At 33.6% G+C, this 23,023-nt stretch overlaps 1 protein-coding gene across 1 annotated transcript in view; it reads left to right on the forward strand.

Moving 5' to 3' along the window:
• The window catches only part of GPR158 (G protein-coupled receptor 158), a 386,759-nt gene that overhangs the window by 314,041 nt on the left and 49,695 nt on the right, over positions 1–23,023 (forward strand). The window contains exon 6 of the mRNA XM_074266961.1: positions 9,346–9,455. Within this exon, the coding sequence (XP_074123062.1) occupies positions 9,346–9,455 (110 nt within the window). The remainder of the gene's footprint in view (positions 1–9,345; positions 9,456–23,023) is intronic.

The raw sequence follows: 23,023 nt of genomic DNA on the forward strand, positions 1-23,023 counted from the left end.
TTAAGAAAAGTAGTTAGGGTATAGTGCTAAGATTTCAAAGTCTTGAGGAGAGAATGGGTGATAAAAAATGGATAACTGGATTTGGAAACCTTTGCAAGAACTTTAATCTTTCTGCTCCAAATCATTATTGATAAGAGAAATGCAAATCGAGACAACTCTGAGATACCACTACACATCTGTCAGATAGGCTAGAATGACAGGGAAAGATAATGCAGAATGTTGGAGGGGATGTGGTAAAACTGGGACACTGATACATTGTTGGTGGAATTGTGAATACATCCAGCCATTCCGGAGAGCAATTTGGAACTATGCTCAAAAAGTTATCAAACTGTGCATACCCCTTTGACCCAGCAGTGTTACTACTGGGCTTATATCCCAAAGAGATCTTAAAGAAAGGAAAGGGACCTGTATGTGCAAGAATGTTTGTGGCGGCCCTCTTTGTAGTGGCCAGATACTGGAAACTGAGTGGATGCCCATCAATTGGAGGTTGGACAAATAAATTGTGGTATATGAATATTATGGAATATTATTGTTCTGTAAACAGGATGATTTCAGAAAGGCCTGGAGAGACTTACATGAATTGATACTGAGTGAAATGAGCAGGACCAGGAGATTATACTTCAACAACAACTTCAACTATATGATGATCAGTTCTGATGGACGTGGCCTTCTTAAACAATGAAATGAACCAAATCAGTTCCATTTGTTCAATAATGAATAAAACCAGCTACACCCAGCGAAAGAACTCTGGGAAATGAGTGTGAACCACTATATAGAATTCCCAGTCCCTCTATTTTTGCTTGCCTGCATTTTTGATTTCCTTCACAGGTCAATTGTATATTATTTCAAAGTCCGATTCTTCTTGTGCAGCAAAATAACTGTATGGTTATGTATACATATATTGTATTTAACTTATACTTTAACATACTTAACATATATTGATCTACCTGCCATCTGGGAGAGAGGGTGAGGGGAAGGAGTGGGGAAAATGGAACCAAAGGTTTTGCAATTGTCAATGCTGAAAAATTACCCATGCCTATTCTTGTAAATAAAAAAAAACTATAATTAAAAAAAGAACTTTAATTTTTCTAGACCTTCATTTCCTGATCTGTAGAATGAGAAGTTTAGACTTAAATGACTGAAATCCCTTCCAGTTCTTAATCTACAATAATGGCATCTAATAAATGATTCAATGATCAACTTAGGATCATATGTAACTAGTTAAGTGATTTGTACCTACTCACCTTTTAATTAATGTTTCATTATTGTTAGATGATGGACAGGAGTATCTTTATAGAAAAATAACCATGGTAATTTCTGCTAGAATCTTGAGTAATTATCTGACCATTGGAGATTTTAATTAATCTGTGCCATGGAGGTTTTTTGCTTGTTTGTTTTTGTCATTTTTTTCTTTCCTGTATATCTAGAGTTCTTTGATTTTCATTTTCCTTAGTTACGATGGTCATGAAAATACATATTTATATATCCTCAATGATAAGGAGAAGGGATGTGAATTGGAGGACAGTTATGAGATAGATTGAAAAATGTATTGAGAGAGTTAGGACAATGGCATACAGTTGTGTAGGTGATAGCAAGGATATAGTATATTGTAGAATTCTTTCTATTTCCTATTTCCCTTAGCTTTGGGGAGTGAGATAACTTATAATTTATATATAATTTATCTCAGCTTCAAAAAGAGAATCTCTACTTTTTCTACCCCAAAGATAGTATTAACTCTGCTTCTGCTACCAAGACGCTGAATATGCTTGGTGTTGACCAGTTCATTTCCCTTATTTTAATGGATGGTACAATAATTCCAGTCAGAAAAGAGATTTGTAGAAGTTTAGTCCTTGAAACAATCTGAGAGGTCAATTGATGCAACCTTTTTCATTGTAGAAATAGTAAATTGAGTCTCAAAGATGTTAAATGATTTATCTAAGATCATACAATAGCTTGAGACTAAAACCTATTTTTTTTATTTTTTTATTTCTGGTTTTACGTTTTTCCATCCATGCAACTTAAAATGCATATACCACACATTTGAAAGGATTCCCTTTCTATACAGCCCCTTAATCTTAAAAGTACTCTTGTCATTTGAAGATAACATTTCCAGGTGATCCACAAATTTGGAAAGGAGGTAACATATGTTGACACTTTTTTTTAAATAGCAAAGCTAAAAGCTTGTCCTTTTTATTCCTTTTAAATTGCTTGTCACAGTCTATGTTTTTTCTTAGCCTCTCAAAGAACTATGTCTTCTAGCTCCCTTTGTAGATGGGGGACAGCTAGGTAGCACAATAGAGTGCTGCATCTAGAGTCAGGAAAATCTGACTTCAGATACTCACTAGCTATGTGATTCTGGGAAAAACACAACTTTAGCTTGCTTTAGTTTCCTCCTCTATAAAATGAAGATAATAATGGCACTTACCTTTCAGGGTTGTTATAGAGATAAAATGAGAATAATTGTAAAGTGTTTAGTATAGTGACCAACATATATTAAGTGCTATATAAATATTATCATTATCATTATTATTATTCTCTAAAGATGCTATGGTTAAAAAGAGCATAGGAAATGGAGTCAAAGAGCCTAGATTCAGATCTTGCTTCAAATGCTTTCCTAGCTCTAAGGAAGCAGGGCTGATTCCACAGGGGTTGGGGTAGAGTAGCCATTTCTACTCTTTTAGAGTCCAGTTATACAGTCCCTGATTCTGTTGAGATCAGGGGGTTTCTGGTCTATAATAAGATGGGGATAGGCTCCTTTTTCCTTCCATATTTTAGTTCATTAAGTCTTCCACACTGAAGTCCTAGAGAAAAATTTTCTGGGAGAACATTCCTATTTCACTGTAGGTCCATTTGGAATAGATTATATATGTAAGTATAACTTATAAGTAAATTACAAGGACATATATATATATATATATATATATATATATATATATATATATAACTAATTAAACTGGGACATCAATACTTAAAACTCTCTAGAGTACAAACCAATTTTCAGGACAGCTGATTCTATATTTTATACTTCCCCTTGGTCCTGTACTTATTAAACATGACTTCTGGTAAAAATGGTCAAGACTCAGGCCAATGTTCTTATTACTAATTGTTATCTTCTCTGATGAGGAAAGTCCCTTTGATGCCAGTCAGTTTCCTAAATGGTTTCAGGATATTTGAACTTCTTGAACTAATAGTGTCATACAAAATCTCAAGACATCCAGATTGATGTTGATTATCGGGTCATTGACCTGAGAACAAGAATACAAAGTGGAAATGCAGTCACAGGCATAAATGAGCTTGTTTCATTGAATCTATTCCAAATGGACCTACAGTGAAATAGGAGGAAAAAGAACAATTCATCTTCATATCTGGCTAATGGGAAGTATAGAAACCGAGCATACTACTTTCCACATGAAAGAGTCAAAACAAGGAGAGGGAACTAGAAGATGGCACTTCTCAGAAAGGTCCAATGAGTCATTAAATCCAGTTCAGCAGCCCATAAGGGATTTTTTCTTACTAGGCCCCTTATGTTGTCCTTGAGGTCTGAATACCTGTGTGACCAAAGGCAGCCAGAAGAATCCATTATCTCCAATGCATCCAAATATTTAGTTGTTATGTCTCTGGAGTCCTCAAGAATTTCTGGGAGAACATTCCTAGAATATTCCTAGAGATTTCTAGAGAAATTCCTAGAATTTGCAACTTCCTGGGATGTCCCCCATAAGCCAGTTCAAGCTACAGTCAGTCATCATCAGTAAATATTTATTTAATACCTACTATGTACCAGATTTTGTGCTAAACACTAGGGACACAAAGAAAGGGGAAAAAATACAATTTCTGCCCACAAGGAGATTACTACCTACTTGTGTGACCTTGAACAAATAACTTAAATTCTCAGAGCTTTTATTTCATCATTTGTAAATTGTACTATATTACCTCTGAGGTTGCTTCCAGTTCTAGCTATACCATCCCAAGAGCCTCAGATCCTACAGAACTAGAAGGCTTTCAAAGCCCTATTCGATAAGAATCCATCCAACAAATGCTGTTTCACAAGAGGAGTTCTTAGATGCCCCCAGCTTACTGTAGGCCAACTTCTTTTGCTCAGCATGCCTTAAAATAAATAAAATGACCTTCCGACAGAAAACCAGGAGCATGGAATGAATGACTCTTTCATTTCACTTCAACAATGTGAAAGTGGCTGAATTCACAACCAATTTCATTAGACAGAGACACATCACCTCAGGAATTATTGAAAAAGTAGAGATGGTTGGCAGGCTCCATTCCATAAACTCCCTGCCTGGCTCCTTAAAATAGCAGAACTAAATGGAAAAAACTTCACAGTTGTTTGAAAAAGAACACAAACAAAATAACCTGGGGATGTACTGAGCCCTTGGACACTTTTTCTTTCCAGGCATCCCTCATCTGGAAGCACTCGAATCATTTTCCTATCTTGCCAATGAACAGTGATAATACCACTTAATTTCATGTCTCTAGGCTTGTATCTGTACTGGAACAACATATTTGTCTATTTAGAGTTTCCTTATTTTACTGTCATTATAAAGCCTAATGGTCCTTTGCTTCTGGGTTTTCTCCTTTCCCCAATGATTGTACTCAGTATTAAAGTAGAATTCAGAAGCCAACTACAAACAGTACATTGTTATAACTGGGTGAGAAGTCAGTTCAGACTTATTTTGGGGAAAAAAACTAAAATTTAAAGCAAGCGTGTGAGGGGATTTAATTTTATCCATGCCAAAAAATTGTCAGAAATTTGTTTTCCAGCATTACTACTATTAACATTAACACCGATTTGCTCATATTTATGTATGTATCTGTGTGCATATATATATATATATATATGTATATATATATATATATATACATATATATGTGTGTGTGTGCGTGTGTGTATATACATATATTACATATGCATACATACATATGCTCACATAATATATGTGTGTTTGTGTGTGTTTTATTGTTACCTTAAAATTCTATACAGACACTTAGGCAAATTAGTCTTTAACATTGAAATCTCACTCTCAGGGATAATGGCCCAGAACCTAGAAATATATCAAGTTCCTAGTAGATGATTCTTCAGCTCTTTTAAGGAAAAAATTCATGGCTGTAGTGTTATCAACATTAGGCAATTCATTCTTTTTCTAGGATTTGAGTATTTGTCTTTGTCTCTCTTCCTTTTACCCACTCTCTTATTCTGAATTTCTGTCTCTGTCACTCTCTCCTCTCTCTCTCTCTCTCTCTCTCTCTCTCTCTCTCTCTCTCTCTCTCTCTCTCTCTCTCTCTCTATTTCCCTCTCTCCCCTTTACTTTCTCTGCTTGTCTCTGTTTCTCTTTGTCTCTCTTTCTCTCCCTTTCCACACTTCCAGAATTTCTTCTACTCTATCTTGTGTACCTTTATTTTTCTTCCACAGTTGGGAACCTCCTTAGGAACCCTGAATAATTACATGTGTATTCTAAATCTCCCGGGTTATAATATTTCTCTGTTTTTATTATTTAGTTTTGAAAGAGCAAATAAAGATATAGGGATAAAGATATATGTATATATTCCAGTCCTCTGTGTGTATATATGTAAATACACATACATTAGATAGTTCTCTCAGTGAAAGGATGAAAGCTTATAAAATCAATCAAAATAGAGATTTCCTTAATCCCTTTTCCAGATTTCTAGCTATTTTCTTCTATCTTCTCCTAGTCACTTTTCATATCATTTCTCTTCCTATTCATTCCTTCCCTTCTCTTCTTACTTATTGATCTTTTTCCTTTTCTGCACTTTTTTGCTCAATTCCTCCCTGCCACTCCTTTAATTTTTTCCAAAGTTTCACAGAATTGTCCTAACACTATCATCCAATGTAAATGAGTCTAAAAGAGAAATTTTTTTTTCTTTCTCCTGAAACTACTGCTGTGCCCTCAAAACAGTAGTAAACCTATATAAGATGATTCCTCATGGAATGATCCTCTTAGGATGACCTTGAAATCCAAGTTATTTATGCACATAGCTTTGCCTTTATTGACTTAACTAAATTTCTTAAGAAATACTTATAGAGCCATATCACTATGTAAGGCATTAGAAGGATTACAGAGAAGAGTAATTCACAGCTCAATCTTGTTCTCTAGGAACTTATTTTCCATTTGGGGAATGACAACACTAGTATTCTGGCCTCAGACACTTACTAGCTGTGTGATACTGGGTAAATCATTTAACCTTTGTTTGCCTTAATCCACTGGAGACAGAAATGGCAGACCACTTCAGTATCTTTGCCAAGAAACCCCAAATGGTGTCACAAAGAGCTGGGCATGACTGAAAAATGACTCAGCAAAAATTTTTCCCCAATTCTATTGCTTTTTATCTTTACATTAGTACATAGTCATGATATTAAAAAAAAAGTTCAAAAATAAGTCAGTCCTTTAGTAGAGAGAGTATATTTTCTGCTATGCAAACTTTTAAATCACTCTGTTGAGGACTCAATTCTTGGCCACTTGCAAAGCACTACTATCAAAATAATGAGGAGCTTTTGTTCAACATTTAAATAAGGAATTTCTATTAGTGATTACAATATTTATGTACTTCTTGAATTCAAAGAGCTCTCAGTTTAGTTGGGAGACATGATGTACTCACTATACATGAAATATCCAGGGAATACTTGCAAAGCAACATAAAACTATAGGGAGGGTTCTATTTTCAAATTGTATGTAAATAGCCAGAGGGAAAACTAAGTAGACCCAGGTCAGTTTGGGTTTAATCATAGAAGGCTTCCTAGGGAAGGCAATTCTCAAACCAATTACTAAAGCAATGAATAAATAAATACTAGGAGAGAGCTAGCTAGCAGGAGACATTCCAAATATCACAAACAACAGAGAGGGGAACAAACTTCACTGAGTGGTGAGGAAGATGAGTTGCATAGGGAAAATGACCCTTATTGAGAAGTAATTGCTAAACATTATAAGCATCTGAACAGGAATGAGGGGTAGGGAAAGAGAAATAATTTCTGTTTATCATAAAGTGATTAAAAGTAGAGAGGTGAGGGGTCCTAGAGATGTGAAAGGTTATATTTTGGATGAGATTGTTAGTTTTATCTTTTTAAAAAATTTGTTTCTGTAACAAGACTCCCCACCCCATATATAACATGAGATACCACATATATATGCCATGCAAATGCAAGTACAACCACTATGAAGGTCTCCTTTCTCCTAGGGAGACTTCAATTCCTCCTAGGGAAGGAAGTTGGAGGTTGAGATCAGAGAGACTGGCCACGTTGCACTAAAGAGAGGGTAATAGTATAGAATTATATCTCTTTGTTCCATTAAGTATTATTCATCTAGGGAATATAATTCTTAAGTTTCAATCTAAACTCCTAATTACTGTTTATTAATGGGAAAAGGGAGCACTTTATATTCAAAACTTGACTTCCCATCAAATAGCTGTGTCTCAGTAGATACACATTTTGAATATTAATTCAATATAATGAAAATAATTAATTGAATATTAATATCCAATATTTTACTCATATCTATTAATATATTAGTCAATAATAAAAATAAAGCATGCATGAGAATATGTCTGTATATTTGTGTATATGTGTGTGTATATATAATTTTATATACATGTATATATATTTACACACATATATAAGTACATATAAACTCTAGACAATAGAGTGAAAGAGCTCTATCATGGGGAACAAGAGATATCAATTGAACCAAGGAAGTCTCAGCTCTCACCCAAAGAGGAAATTCTCTCATGTCTTTAATGTAGTAAACAGGGGAAAGGAGCATAATGAAGATTTTTAGTTCTTCTCATGTTGGCTTCTTCCCAAAGGTTTATTTTCTCTCATATCTGGAAGCCAGAAGAACCTGAAGAAGATGAAGAAACCAAAGAATCTGAAGGGATCTCTCTTCCCTTCCTGTATACCCAACCCTTCCCATGGGCATGGGATATTGATCTCCACCAATGGAAGAAGTCCCATACTAATGGGCATTGAGGCTTGAGTTATGAACTGTCACAAGACACCTCTCCTAAAATGAGAGAAATCTGTAGATGTTAAAATAAGTTTTGTAAAAATATAATAAAAAAGGACTTGTATGTGAATAATGGTAGAAACATACCAAGAAATAAGATGTGAAAGGAAGGAATTTCTCTTTCTTTCAAATGTGTTCTCTGCTAATGCACTACCAACATTTTTTAAGTAAAGGAAAATTTGTCTTTTTAGCTTTTTAAAAAAATATGGTATGGAATCTAAATGCAGTGATTCAGATCAGTAACTCCTCTGCAGTTTATGATATCACAGAATTGCTTGGGATACTAAATGGTTAAATGGCTTTTCTATGGTCACACAATTAGTCCTCAGAGGCAAGGCTTGAACTTAGGTCTTTTTGACTTTAAGGCTGATACTCTTATTTTCTATCCTGCCAGTAACATAAAGATACAATATGTAGGTATTGATATAAGTAAATACAGATAGGTATAGACATAAGTAGAAACATATATGTATGTGTGTGTGTGTATATACACACATATATATATGTATATGTATGCATATACACCAGAGAGATAACTATAGATAAAAATGACATCTATATCTACATCTATGGCTATAGAGATAGATAGAGATTATTCCTAGGATAGTTCCCTTGAGTTTCCTAACTCTGTAATCCTTCAACTATTATGGGGACATTGGGGACATTTTGTAATATTATACACAGTATACTTTAGTTAGTCAACAACTTTTATGTTCTCTTATAAGTTTTTCCTAGATAATAACATGTAGTTTATCTTCCCAGTTAGACTGAAATCATACCTTCAACTTAATTTGTATCTCTTATAGTACCTAGTAAGGGTTTGATAAATAAACTATAAGTCTGTTGTTTGAGTAAATATAAGCCAACCTTAAAGGGGTTAATGTAGTCATATCTCAAAGATCCATTACCAAGTTATAGATGTCATGCTATATTGGTGTTTGGTAGAGAGTGATAAAGTAATAAATCTGTGAGGATTAAATTATAGAACCTAGTACAGTGATAGGCACATTATGCTGTCTCTGTCTTTCTCTCCCATTGTATCTCAAAAATAGAGAGGCTTTAGATATAAATTTATAGACAATATGGAGTCACCATAACTTTTTGAATAAGGGAATGAATGATTAAAATGATACTGGAAAGAGATTATCTTGATAACTGCATGTAATATTTGATCTTGAAGTACTATTGATTTCAGTTGTTGAATTTCATCTAATACATTACATCGTGGCTAATTGATTCCTGTGTCCAGACCATCAGCCTTTTTCTTCCATCACAAATTGATCTTGAAGGTCTGTTTCTTTCTCTCTTTATCCCATAGGTTATCATTTTATATTTTGAGCCAAGCACATTTCGCTGCATCCTCTTAAGATGGGTTCGACTTCTGGGCTTTGCTACTGTTTATGGAACTGTGACTCTCAAACTTCACAGGTATTTCAATTTTATTATTTTTCAGTACTGTGAAAGGATGCCAGTGCATTATTCAATGTGGACTGAAAGCTGATTGTGCTGCCCAAATATTATAGTTTCACAAATCTAATCAATTAAATGATCTTGTTTTTGTTCAGATCAATATTTTTTCTTTAAGCTTTTCTAATGAAAATAACAACCGAATAATCTTAAAAAACAATTCCCTAAACATGATTTTTGGTGTAGATATTTACTAAAATGATGAATCTAGAGCTAAGGAGATGAGATGCTAGAGTCATCTTGCCCAATCCCTTCATTATACAGATTAGGAAATTGGGGTACAGAAATGTTAATTGAGTTGGTCAAATATGATATTTCATATAAAAGTATCATAACTAGAATTCAAACCTGTGTCCTCTTATTCTAAATCCTGGGCTCTTTCCTCTGCACTGTGTTGCATTATGCAACTAGGAAAGAAATTTAAGAGCTCATACAAAAGTGGATCCTTAATTGGGAATTTTTTTTTCACTAAAAGTGAAATCACTTTCAGGTGAGGAATGGCATTAGTTCAGCAGAAAGTGGAGTCATGAGTTCTAGGAAAGGGGTCAGTCTAGTCTTTGTCCTCATAGGGGATTACTGGAAAAAGTCCTCTATGAGTGTGCTTTGGCTGATGATTGTACAATGAGATGTATTATCTCTTATCATTCTGAGATAAAGCTCTATTTACCTTAAACCAGTTTCACCTCTGTACAAGCTAACTTAGCTAACAAGGAAATTTATTCCTAACTTTTGAAATAGTATTTAAAAAAATATTTGGATAATATACATACTTGTTTTTGTGGACATGTTTAAAAACAAGGTAAAAATCACTTAAATTTATAATCCTCATAAACTTTTGGATTACTGTTTTTACTTTCTTAACTTTATTAAGGTAAAATTAAAAAAAAAAACTATGTTAAATCAATTTATTTTTTTCTGCAAAAAATATCCAGTGAAATTATAAAATCATTTTGACCCAAGAAACAACATTCTGCCTTTTTGAGCTCCTTGAGAATGGGCATTAATGGCTTTTTGCCTTTTTTTTTGTATCCCTAATTCTTAGCATAGTTCCTGGCACAATCAAATGCTTACTAAATGTTTATTGACTGACTGATCTGTTGAAGATTTATTTAAATTCAGACAGTTGCACTTCATGCCTCATATATCATGCTATTCTACTTTAGGATTTGTATTATTGTTAGAAGCCTTTTCCTTATATTAAGTCAAAATCTGCCCTTTAAAATGCTTTCTTTGTTCTAAGTTTGCTGACCAGTGTTTACATCCCCTTCACATAATATCCCTTCAAATACTGGGAGCTATCTCCTCCCTCTCTTTTAGCTTTTACTTTTTTGCTTCCTTGGTCAAACATCATTAGGTCCTTTAACCAATCACAGCAGGATATAATCTCTAGTTCTCTACTAAATCTTGGTCACTTTCCTTTTCAGGTAATCAGTATATCAGTTAGTGAATTCTTGAATTCAGCAGTGTCATTTCATTTCATCTATGGCAATCTAATCATTATCCATCTATGTCTGCCCATGTCCTTCCACACAGCTGCTACAGCAGTTCTACATAGAGTATCGGAGGCCCTTAGCTTTCATCACCAGACTGTTGGTTCTGAGTATCAATGCTATTCTTATATATTCTTTACCATACTTTTTTATTTGTCTTTGAACATTAGATCTAGTTTCCATCTTCTATGCTTATCTTTATAGTGAGTCACTTGATGGAGAATATGAAAAGAACATACTGTACAGATTTTTCCAGTGCTGATGTTTTCTTCCATTTTAATTTGAACTAATGCATTTCTGTGATTGCATAATAACTTATTTATATATGGCCCATGTAATAGTTCATCTTGGATTTCAGAGGATATATATGATGTTACTCATCTCATCTTGTGATTAATATAGTTTTCTTTAAGAATAACTGGAATTTATTTTTAGGGAAGAGATAATAATGGTCAAATCAATCAATCAATAAAAATGTATTATTAGATTAAGAACTCTTAGAATACTCTTATTCTTAGTTCTTAGTTTTTAGATAAGAACTCTCATCTCTTTTTATATGTGAATTTAATTAGTAGGATTTGCTTCAGATTATTATTTATGGTTTTCATTTTGCCTACTCTGGAAATCATCCATTCAATCTACTCTAGATTACAGTATACCTTTGGATTCTACTTTGCCTCCCCATTCTTCCTCAATACCTTCTTATTTTCTCTTCCCAATTTTTAAAGTTTTTTTTTTATTTATGAAAATCAAATTGCAATGATTCTACAGTATGGATGATGAGTGCACTAGAAACGTAAAATAGGTACTTTCAACTCAGGAAGACAGTTTGGCCAATGGGAGTTTATGGTAAACATTAAAGACAAAATGCTATCTACAGACCCTTTTCCAAGGGCAGCCTTTACAGAACATGAACAAAATCTTGTAGGCAATCTAATAAAATGTATTGCCATTTACCTTTCTCTCTTTCACTCTGAGCTATATGATCATAGTTCTTTATATTAAGGATTAGAATTCTAAGCCCTTTTCAAGTGGGAAATCTGAATGAGCAAGTGAAGCTTGAAATGTATCCCCTGTGGCAATGTGTCCTTTGGAAAACACTATAGTGAAGAATTATCCTTCTGACGGCTTAAACAGAGCAGAAACCTAGTTTGATTTAATGAACTGAATTATTCTCAGTATTTCTTCTGAACCATATGGCAAAGAGACAGTATATTGACTTCTTCAATGCTGCTTGGATTTACTTAATTGCAAAACAATTCATTTGAGTTTGTAAACTTCACAATCAACAGGTGGACCAGGTCGGACATGGTGTCCAAAATGAGTAGGCTAAATGAAATTGCATTCAGTTTGTGTGCTTGCTTTCATTTCCCCAAAAGGAACTCTACTAAGTAAGTGAGTATGTAAGTAAAGAGGCAGGGCTAATATTGTTATTATGTCTTCACTCTTTTTTATTTTTCATAATAGTGCTCATGAAGCATTTTGTGGTGATTTCACTGAAATCCTTTATCAGTTGTTGTCTAGAGGGATGTAATTCAGGGCTTTATATGTGAGGGAATAAAAACTTCAAAAAATACAGAGAAGAAGAAAAAGTGAAAGTGATTCATATTGGCAATGTGATCATGGAGAAGGCTGGAGAAATTGAGTTAACATAAAGCATTTTGATTCAAAATTCAAGACTTAGGGATGGTTCAAGTAAAAAAAAATTACAGAATTTCAGAGTTGAAAGGGGCCTTATCTATGGTTATTTGGTTCAACTAATATCTAAAAATGCATCCCCATTGTTTCATTTGAACTCGGGGACACAACTATTTTCATTTTCAGGTGAGATCTCTAAGACTTGGAAAGCTCAAAGTCATAGAATTAGTGTCAATGGGGTCATTTGAGTCAAGTCCAGAGCTTTTTTTCTTAGTGAGCCAATATATGAGTTTTGCTAGTAGAGAACCTTTTTCTCCTTATTAATGTTTTTAATTAAGTATTTTATCTTCCCCCAATTACATTTAAATCAAATTTTCAACATTCATTTTTAAAATTGAGTTCCAAATTCTCTCTATCCTTTCTCATGCTCCCTCCCCTGCCCACAAGAAGAGAAATAATTTGACATAGGTTATACATGTGTACTCATAGAAAACATAATTCTATATTAGTCGCTTTGTAAAAGAAAAGAAACCAAAATAAAAACCCAAGAAAAATGAAGTTTAAAAGAGTATCCTTTGATTTGTATTCAAACTTCAATTCTTTTCCTGCTCCCTATCAATTTTTGAAGAAAAGCAAATGATATCCCAAGAATAATTTTCCTAAGCTCTGAGTTAATTTCTCAGGAAATTTTTAGGAAAAATCATATAATTTCTCTTTCAAAATTAAAAAAAAATTAGCAGATGCCCCTTAGAAAGGAAAAATGTAAGCCAAGTACAATATTCTTAATATAGATAATAATAGCAAATTGTTTTTCTTTGCTAACTTTTTTGGGTTTACACAATACTTTCTTTGTAATGCCCTACTGTTAGTATGATAAATTATAGATAAGGAAACTGAATCTGAGAGAGATGAAACTCCTTGTCTGTAATCATCCAGCTGATGTTCAAATCCAGATTGAGCCCTATATTTAAAGTGGCTCCTCATCTTTAGTAATTCATTCCTTGGAAGTGTAATGTCTGAGTGACTTCTAATGGTACCCCCACTTAGAGAGGGAAAACTAAAAGAGTGGGGTTGGGATCTCAGCCCTACCCTCGGATAGTTCACTTTTCCCTGTACAGTTCCTAGAGTTGTTCATTGTCCTCATTCCTTAAACAGAGAAATATGGGCAAATGCTAAGAGACAGTCATCTACAGATATTTGTTAGAAATAAGATTAGATGAATCAGATGCAACTGTAATACAATAAAAGGACAAAGTTAGAAACAGGTGCTATTGGACCTATCTAAAGTTAGGTGACTTAAGGAGGAGCTAAGGATCACCAGTTTTTTTTTATTAGGTTTATACTTTTAAATAATAGCTTTTAATTTTCAAAATACATGCAAAGAGTTTTTAACATTCACCCTTGCAAAACCTTGCGTTCCAAATTTTCTCACTTCATTCTTTCTCCCCACTCCCCTCTCATAGACAGCAAGTAATCCAATATATGTTAAATATGTGCAATTCTTCTATCCTTATTTCCACATTTATCATGCTACATAAGAAAAAATCAGATCAAAAAAAGGAAAAAATATATATGTTACTGGCAATAAAGACTAGTGCTATTGTTTCACTTCCCCCTCTTCCTTGTCTCTTCTCCTGTTCTCTTTCTGATTTTTATTCCTATTCCCCAATGAGATTTTTAAAAACTCCTCTGAAGAGAAAACCCATCCTCCAAAACTGGTTCACTTTGGCTTTCTTTCTTCTCACATAGGAATAAATACAACTCCCAAGGTCTTTGGAGACTATTTCTTGCGTCAGCAGTAAACCAAAGCCTTAGAGGAGGGCTGTTACATGTCCAGACTTCTTTCTATTCTACTGCTCTAATGATACAAGTATAGGATTAGCCTGGAAGCAAGTTTTCAGTTTTGATTTTTGTCTTGACCATTCTCTGTATGGCTTTGTAAAAGTTATTGAATATATGTTTCTACTTCCTTTTCCCACCTGTCAAAAGAATACTTGACATACCATATAGATAAACTGAACTAAACAGAAAAAGAAACTACATACCATTCGTACCTTCAAAGCTTCTTTTCTTAATCAAGGATGTGATTTTATTAACTAGGTTCAGAAGTCACTTCTGTTTACATGGGTTATTCTTCACTTTTCACTTTGGTAATCTATATTTCTGTCACATCTCTTCTTTAAGCCAAGAAGTCTTCCAGATCAATAAGTCCAAAGTCTTCTATACAATAGCAAATAGAAAAGTCACAAACACAAGAAGTGGCTGAGAGTCTCTTGGATTGGCCCTATTCCCATAGTAAGCAGCAACCATTATTAATAATTCAGTATGCTCCTATTGAACCTGAAATTGTTGTTTTCTCCTTGGTAAGAGAGGACTGCAGGATATGTGGAGCCGATGACTATAAATTAAAAGGTTAGAGTTCAGGAATTGCCTAAAATAATGACTATTTTATATGTAATCAATATTACAATCAGAATCAAGACTGGAAGTATCTAAAATTGTGGTTCATAATGATGCAGCTGATGTTGCGATGGATAGAGATTTAGGTCTGGAAAAAGGAAAACCTGAGTTGAAATCTGGCTTCAGAAATTTACTAGCTATACGATTCTGGTCAATTTATTTAATCTCGTTTTCTCAGTTTTCTCAATTGTAGAATAAGGATAATAACAATATCTACATCACAAGGTTGCTGTGAAAATTAGATAATATAAAATTTATTTAAAAAAAGGAAAGAGTCACAGCATAATCTGGAATATGGTAGTTGATATATAACTGCTTATTCTCTTCCCTTCTGTTAATTCATGTTTTTCTCTTGTAAATATGAGTGAACTCTGTGAACTGAATATAGTAGGACAAAAGATCATAGAAAGGATCATAGATCTGGAAAGAATCTTAAAGGTTACATTGTCTGATTCATTTTAATTAGATAAGAAAACTGAGGTTAAAAAGTTCTATGTAGAGAAATTTCTTGTACAGAAACTTATAAGGCAGATTGGTAATTTCTTTGCAAATTATGGTGTGAAAGAATTACCAATGGAACAATTTAAGTAATTCATCAATGTAATAATATATAATATATAATAATAATAATAGTGATGATAATAATAGCTAATATTTTATGATATTAATTATGTGACAGTCACTGTACTAAGCACTTTAAAGATATCTCAATTGATCCTCTCAATAACCCTTTGAGATAAGTGTTATTATTATCTCCATTTTGTAGATGAACAAATTGAGGCTAAATAACTAGCCCAGGGTCATATAGCTAGGAATATCTGGGACTAGATTTGAACTCAGTTATTCTTGATTTGGAGCCAGAAGTTTTATCCACTGTACCAATTTTTCAGTGGGCTGAAGACTGCCAAATATTTATCTTAGTTTTCCAACTATTTCCCAGGAGTCTTGAGTTCTATTCCTGGTACAATTTTTGTGAATATTGTTAAAAGGATAGTTTATGAGCATGAAAAAATAGAAAAAATAGAAACAATGGTCCTAAAGAGATGGTTTCTCAAGAAAAGGTCTTGTTAAACCAGCACTATTTTTCTGTTTTTTCTTCCCAGACTTCCTAGAGGGCAAGTGTAGTATAGAATCAATCTCTCAGTCAGGAAGTTTCTTAAACTGTGGGTTACAATGCCATGTGAGATCATGTACCTGAATGTGGGAGTCATGAAAAATTTAGCAAACAATAAAATATATCAAACATTCCACCAGCATTCAAGTCTTAGCTTTGTCCCTTGCTGGTTTTGAATTTTTGCAAATTCCTTAGTTTTTAGGACTGTTGAAGATCTCAGATTAAAAAGCCCAAGTTCTCCCATTTCATCCAGAGCCATCTCTAGTTGCCCTGATCTATATTGGGTCACTGGATCCAAATAGCCCTGGAGGGGAGAGTGAGGCAGGTGACCTTGTAGAGCCTTCACTTCCTTAAATCCAATTCATTTGCACATCATGGCATCACCTCCCTGAAGCCAAGGAATCTTCAAAAACGAAGGACAAACGGCACCACCAATGCACAGGCAATTTTCTAAGACTAGTTGCAGAACTAGGTTTGCTTTTCTGGTATTACTGCATCAATAAAGGCAGATGTTTCACTGGGATTTCCTTACATCAATGAAATAGATCTGGACCTAATCTTATATCCCTTCTTCTCCTCCCTCCCCCGCAAAAACAAAACAAATCAAAAGAAAACAAAACTCCAGTAGATGTACTGTGCTTGTGCTATACTTAAATTTTAGCAATGTGACAGAGTCTCTTATGCTGCACTTGTGGATGAGATGGAAATAAAGAAAGCTCAAGGACAGTCCAGTTAAGTGAATTTGAATCCAATGGAAAGAATGGCCTTAAACAGTCATTATTAGTCAATTCCTTTAGAGAGATTATTTTTAGAATTTATTTAGAGAGATGTCTGTGGTGGAATGCCCCAGGGATCTGTATCTCATCTTGTGTGTGTTCATTTTTAAAAATCAATGAATAAATATAGATAAAATTTTTGTCATATCTGTAACTGACAGGAAAGGAAGAGGGATAGCTAATGCATTGGATGGCAGAGTCAAGATCTAGAAAAAATTTAGTAGATAGAACAGTTGAATGAATTTTAAAAATAAAAAGTTAAATTTAATCTAAATATATAATAAATATAAACATGTTAATATAACTATACATGAGTATATTTGAATATATTCAAATTTAATATCGATATTTGTCGGTTTATTTATCTTTATAATTTTATCATATTACTTATAATTAATTTAATATTAATTAAATTGAATATATGTATATTTTTTTAATAGAAATAACATTCTGTATTTTGGTTTCAAAAGTCAGCTTTACTTGTGAGGGCAACATGTAACAGGAAATAAAAGCACTAGATTGAGAGGCAGAAGGCTTGAATTCAAAGCTCAGCACCGCTACATTGGCTCTTTGTGATGCAGAACATGTCACAAAGCCTCTCTGTATGTTAGTTTCCTCATGTATAAAATTAAGAAGTTGGACTTGAAAGCCTTTAAGTTTCCATCTAACAGTAAATCCATGATCCATTCTGTGAAATGAAAAATTGGATACAAGTGACTATATAACAAAATGGCTGAGAAAGATGCAGGAGCTTTGGTAGACAACAAATTCAATATGTTAGCAGCATGAATTGGCAGGCAAAAAAAGTTGTTTCCATCCTCATTTGCATTTTTGAGGTGTTTAGAATAAGGAGATTATTTCTGTTATGTCCTACTTGGTCAGTGTCTAAATATACTATGTTTATTTCTAGTCTCCATTATAAACAAGCTAAAGCATGTTCAAAAGCAGTTAAGTCAGGAAGAGAAGATTAGAGCGCATGCCATATTGGTTTAAGGAACTTGAGGTATTTAGCATCCAGCAAAGCTTCTTAAACTGTGGGTTGCAATGCCATGTGAGATCATGTACCTGAATGTGGAGGTCATTAAAATTTAGCAAACAATAAAATATATCAAATATTCCACCAACATTTAATTCTTTCTTTCCTTATGTAAAAATAAACAACCATAACTATCTCATTAAAATGCAAATTTGCTTTCATCTTTAATAAGTGATAAAATTATATAGCAAAAAATTATTTTAAAATAAATTTCTTTATGATTTATCATCAGTAAATCTGTATACCTATTTTGTATACCCAGGGTTGCATATTTTTTTTCCTGCCAAAAAGGAAATTGGAAAAAGTTTCAGAAGCCCTGGTGGAAAAGACACTTGAAATCTTCTATTATCATGTTCTTTCTCTCTCTCTTTGATGGCTTGTCACATGGAAGGATGACTATGTCTTTTATGCTTGGTCCCCAAGAGCAGAATAGCTACAACAGAAAGGAGGTGGATCAATCATATAGTGAAACTAAAGATAACATGATAGACAGGACAGAAGTTGCCCCAGCACTTGTGTAATATTAAAAAACTTAAAGAAGGATTATAGACTACCTCCTATAAGTATATAGGAGGTTCTCTCTCTCTCTCTCTCTCTCTCTCTCTCTCTCTCTCTCTCTCTCTCTCTCTCTCTCTCTCTCTCTCTCCTCTCTCTCTCTCTCTCTCCTCTCTCTTCTCTCTCTCTCTCTCTCTTCTCTCTCTCTCTCTCTCTCTCTCTCTCTCTCTCTCTCTCTCTCTCTCTCTCTCTCTCTCTCTCTCTCTCTCCTCTTTCTCTCCATACACACACACACACACACACACACACACACACACACACACACACACACACACACACATATATATATATATTCCGATATAGACCAAAGCACCTATAAAAGATTTAAGGAAGAGCAGGGATAATAGTGGCACAGGATTATATAGTATACTTAGGTAGGGATATGTACCCCTTAACATCCATGGTATTAAGATCAGAAGTCCATTGAACTTTTAAGGTATATTTAAGATATATCTATGCATCTATATTTATTGCTAGCAGAGTGAACATTCCTAGCAGTGAAATTTCAAGAAGTAAAGGAGAGTTTACTGGCTCTCTGGCAGTATTTATATATTCTTTTAAAGGAAAAATTCGTTATAACCACCAAAAAGCACATATTTTTTCTGAAAATATGGATTTTTCCCTCTAGAGACTTATGAATATGAATTAAATTGTGGATTCATATTTACCTACATACTAATGCTAAATTCTCAAAACAAACAAAATTCATTAATTGCATTTTTGTGCACATTTCTCTTCTTGGGGTTAATTATTTGTTTAAATAAAGTCATCTGACTTTATCAGAGATATTACTTCATGAAAATATTTATTGAGGCTGACTTACTTGTGAAAAGTAAAACTTCAGAAAAATAAGAACACAGATAAAATACAACCAACTTTCATTTAACATGACAAGATCAAAGGGTTAAGGCTGAAAATAACAAAGGACTTCTCAATTTAGCACTGTTCCTTGGAAGAAGTAAAAGCAAAAAAGAAACATTTTGTTTCCTGTTTTTGATATATTGTTTTAAGTTATATCATTATAATATATTGCTTTCAAATAGTTCATATATGTAATTTGCTTTTAATGACTTCCTCATACTGAAAAATCAATATTTTGTTGCTGTGTTTGTCTTCTCTTTGATTTTCTCCCAAGATTTCTCATTTTAACATACAAGGACCAAGAACTATTGCCTTAGGAACAGAAAATCAGAACAAAAGTTGGAATCTAAGGAAAGCTATCACTTTCCCTAAGTTACATAGATAGTGAGTAAGTAATAGAGTTAATATTTGAACCAAAGTCTCCTGGTCTTTTGGAATTGTCTCGGGTCATTGTATTGCTGATCTAGCATTATTGATCATTGTACAACAGTTGCTGTTACTGTTTAGCATGTTCTTCCTGATTCTATTACGTTAATCAGTATCAATTCCTGTAAGTCCAAGTTTTTCTGAAATCCACCCATCCATCATTTCTTGTGGAATATTAGTGTGCAATTATATCCATATACTAAAACTTATTCTTCCATTCTCCAGCTGATAAGCAATTCCCTCAGTTGCCCATTTTTGCCATCACAAAAATAGCTGCTAAAAATATTTTTATACATGTGGGTCCTTTCCCCTATTTTATGCATTTTTATAGCTCTGATGCTGATATTGCTGGATCAAAGGGTATGTAGAGTTTTATAGTCCTTTAGGCATAGTTCCAAGTTGCTTTTCAGAATGATTGGATCAGTTCACAATTCTATAGAATTCTATAGGGTCCTCCTCTCTTCTCATATAAGTAATGAGGTATATATTATGGAAGCTAAGTGTCAATGATGGTATATGTAACTGGGCTTTATGTGACATCTGTGACAGGTCCAATTTCCCTAGACATAAAGTAAATTGGACAGCACCACAGACCATTTCTCAAAATCTCTTTCTTTCACCTATAGTTCAATTTCTGTAGTAATATAATTTTATTTGTTTTCTATTTTTTTTGTTTGAAGTTTCCAGAATATTAGATAGAAAAATAAGACTACAAAGGAAAGCACTATCTTTAGACACCCAGGAGAAGTCTTGGGAGATAATAGTTGAAAGAGTGAAAAAAAATCATATTGACTGTGGCCAGGACCATAATGGAAGATCTTTTTATGTTTGTTAGAACCTGCCAAGTTTACTATGTGCAGACATAGGCATTTATGCCATAGTGAATCATCAGGGTATAATTGTAGTGGAAGTAGCATTTGTATTGTTTCACAAAGTGTTTCCCAAAAAACATTCCCTGTCAAAAATTCTGGTTGTCATTAAGATAGGTACTAGACGAAAACAGAATTTTTTCTTTGGAGATAATTAGAAGGGGCAGTAAATAAGAATGTTTGTCTTGGAATCAGGAAGACCTAAGGTTTTGGATTTTTAAAAATTCTTATATTATATCTTCCAGGGAATTCTATTTGAGTTTGTGCCCAAATTATGCTTTTCATTATAGCATTGCTTGTGAATGTTTTAGAATCATTCTCTTCTTCTGTGTGGATCTTGAGCATCCTTGCCACCATTAAAGCTCATGTCATATGGTTTCTTTTTGTTCTGCTGAATTCCTCTAATTTCAGTAATGTAGGAGATGAATACATCAACTTATAGTCAAACTTTATAGGGTAAAAAAGAGGTAAATGGAAATGGTCCAGAACAATCTGTGTGGAGAATGTAACAGTGAGTCAATAAGAGGACTGCTGAGTAGCAGTTAGAGACTTGCCAAGTTTAAATATATGTGCAATTTCTACAGAAAAATTTTGTAGTTCAGGATAAATATTAGAAAAAAAGTGATGAAGAGGGTTGTTTAAGGGCTGGAAATTCACAGCATAGAAAGACCAACAGAAAAAACTAAGGTATTTGAAGTAATCAGAGGTAAGTGAAACCTAGAAATAGGGTAATTGATTGAATGAATGGAGATCAAGTAATAGGATGTAACAGTGAGAATGAAGAGTAGCTTCATTGGAAGAGATAACCAAGGAAGTTTTTTGTGATCAAAGAGACTAATAATTTTTTGAATTTGAGCAGTTTTAAAACAGTGTGTAAAACAAAAGCAAACAGGTTTTGAATGATGATGTGGGAATCACAGAGAGACATCAGAGGACATAAGAAGTCATCTGATTTAATGCATTTCTTTTTTTATTGATGAAGAAGCAAAGAAAGAAGTGATTTTTACAAGGACACACAAATTGTAAATTGCAGAACCAATATTTAAACTAACATTCTTTGAATAATAAGAAGGAATTCTTTCTACTTGATCATATTATGATATAAATGCATAAGCTTTATTGAATAACTTGTACACAACTCTTTTAATAATTTAACTTCAGATGATAGATTAGTATATAACTTTAAAAGATTATTGGCATTTTTAATTGCATTCTTTGTTGAAAGTATTCATTTCCTGAGGATAAAGCATTTTTACAAATGGAAAGGAATTTCTTTTCCTATAGAGGTCGTGGTTGACGTGTCCATTACCTGGTAAGAAACTGTTTATTTTCTTGAAGCCTATCCACTTCAATTTTATAGTATTATATAGGATATCCCATATGAAACAAATTTTGTTTGTGCTCTTAGAAATAATCCATACCATACTGTCCTTAAATGGATCTGAAGACTGACTGATCCATATAATTGAGCGTTCCTTCTTTTTGAGAACCCCAAGTGGCTTTTGTGACTCACTTCTCATTAAAAGTATTTCCCTTAATCACCACTGTTCTGTGAAGTAGAAGTAATAAGGGAAATTAAGCATGAGTAATCAGGGGAGTCCCCATAAACTGCTGGACTGGGGTATCTCTCAAGGAGGTGGGGATGTATGCTCTTGTTACTTGGGGAGAGACATATACACTGATTCATTGCTGAAAGATGTAGAAATCATTTATTGTTCCCTGTTGACAATGTGACTGTGTCAAAGATGATTGATGATTGAGTCAGAAATAGTTGCCCACTCAGTAGAATATAAGGGGGAATTCAGGGGAAGGAACTTTTTCTTTATCTCTTTTGTCAGTCTGGTTGCTTGGAATGCAACCCAAAAATGAATGATATACTCTATCTAAGGCAGAGATTCTTAACCTGGAATTTATACATTGGAACAAATTGAACTCTTTCAACATAATTGGTTTTCTTTGTAAATCTATATATTTTGTTTTATGCACTTAAAACAGAAAACAGAGAAAGGAGTCCATTGACTTAACAAGACTGTCAAACAGCCCATAACACACAAAAATAGTTAAGAACCCCAACTGAAGGCTGATTTCAAGAACAGAACTAATGAAATATTCAATAATTGTTCTAAGGTAAAGTTAAGAACTTTGAAGGGGAGTTTTCATCTTTTAATCAAGCTACAGCCTGCAGATAAACTGGTAGTGACCACAAGCTGGCAAGATGGGATCTTCTTGAAATCAAATGCTGATTATCAGTGAGAGGGTATATACTCAATTACATGGGAGGAGCTACAGTACACTTAATCAATT

This window comes from Sminthopsis crassicaudata, chromosome 5 (assembly GCF_048593235.1).
Source record: "Sminthopsis crassicaudata isolate SCR6 chromosome 5, ASM4859323v1, whole genome shotgun sequence".
Taxonomy (NCBI): domain Eukaryota; kingdom Metazoa; phylum Chordata; class Mammalia; order Dasyuromorphia; family Dasyuridae; genus Sminthopsis; species Sminthopsis crassicaudata.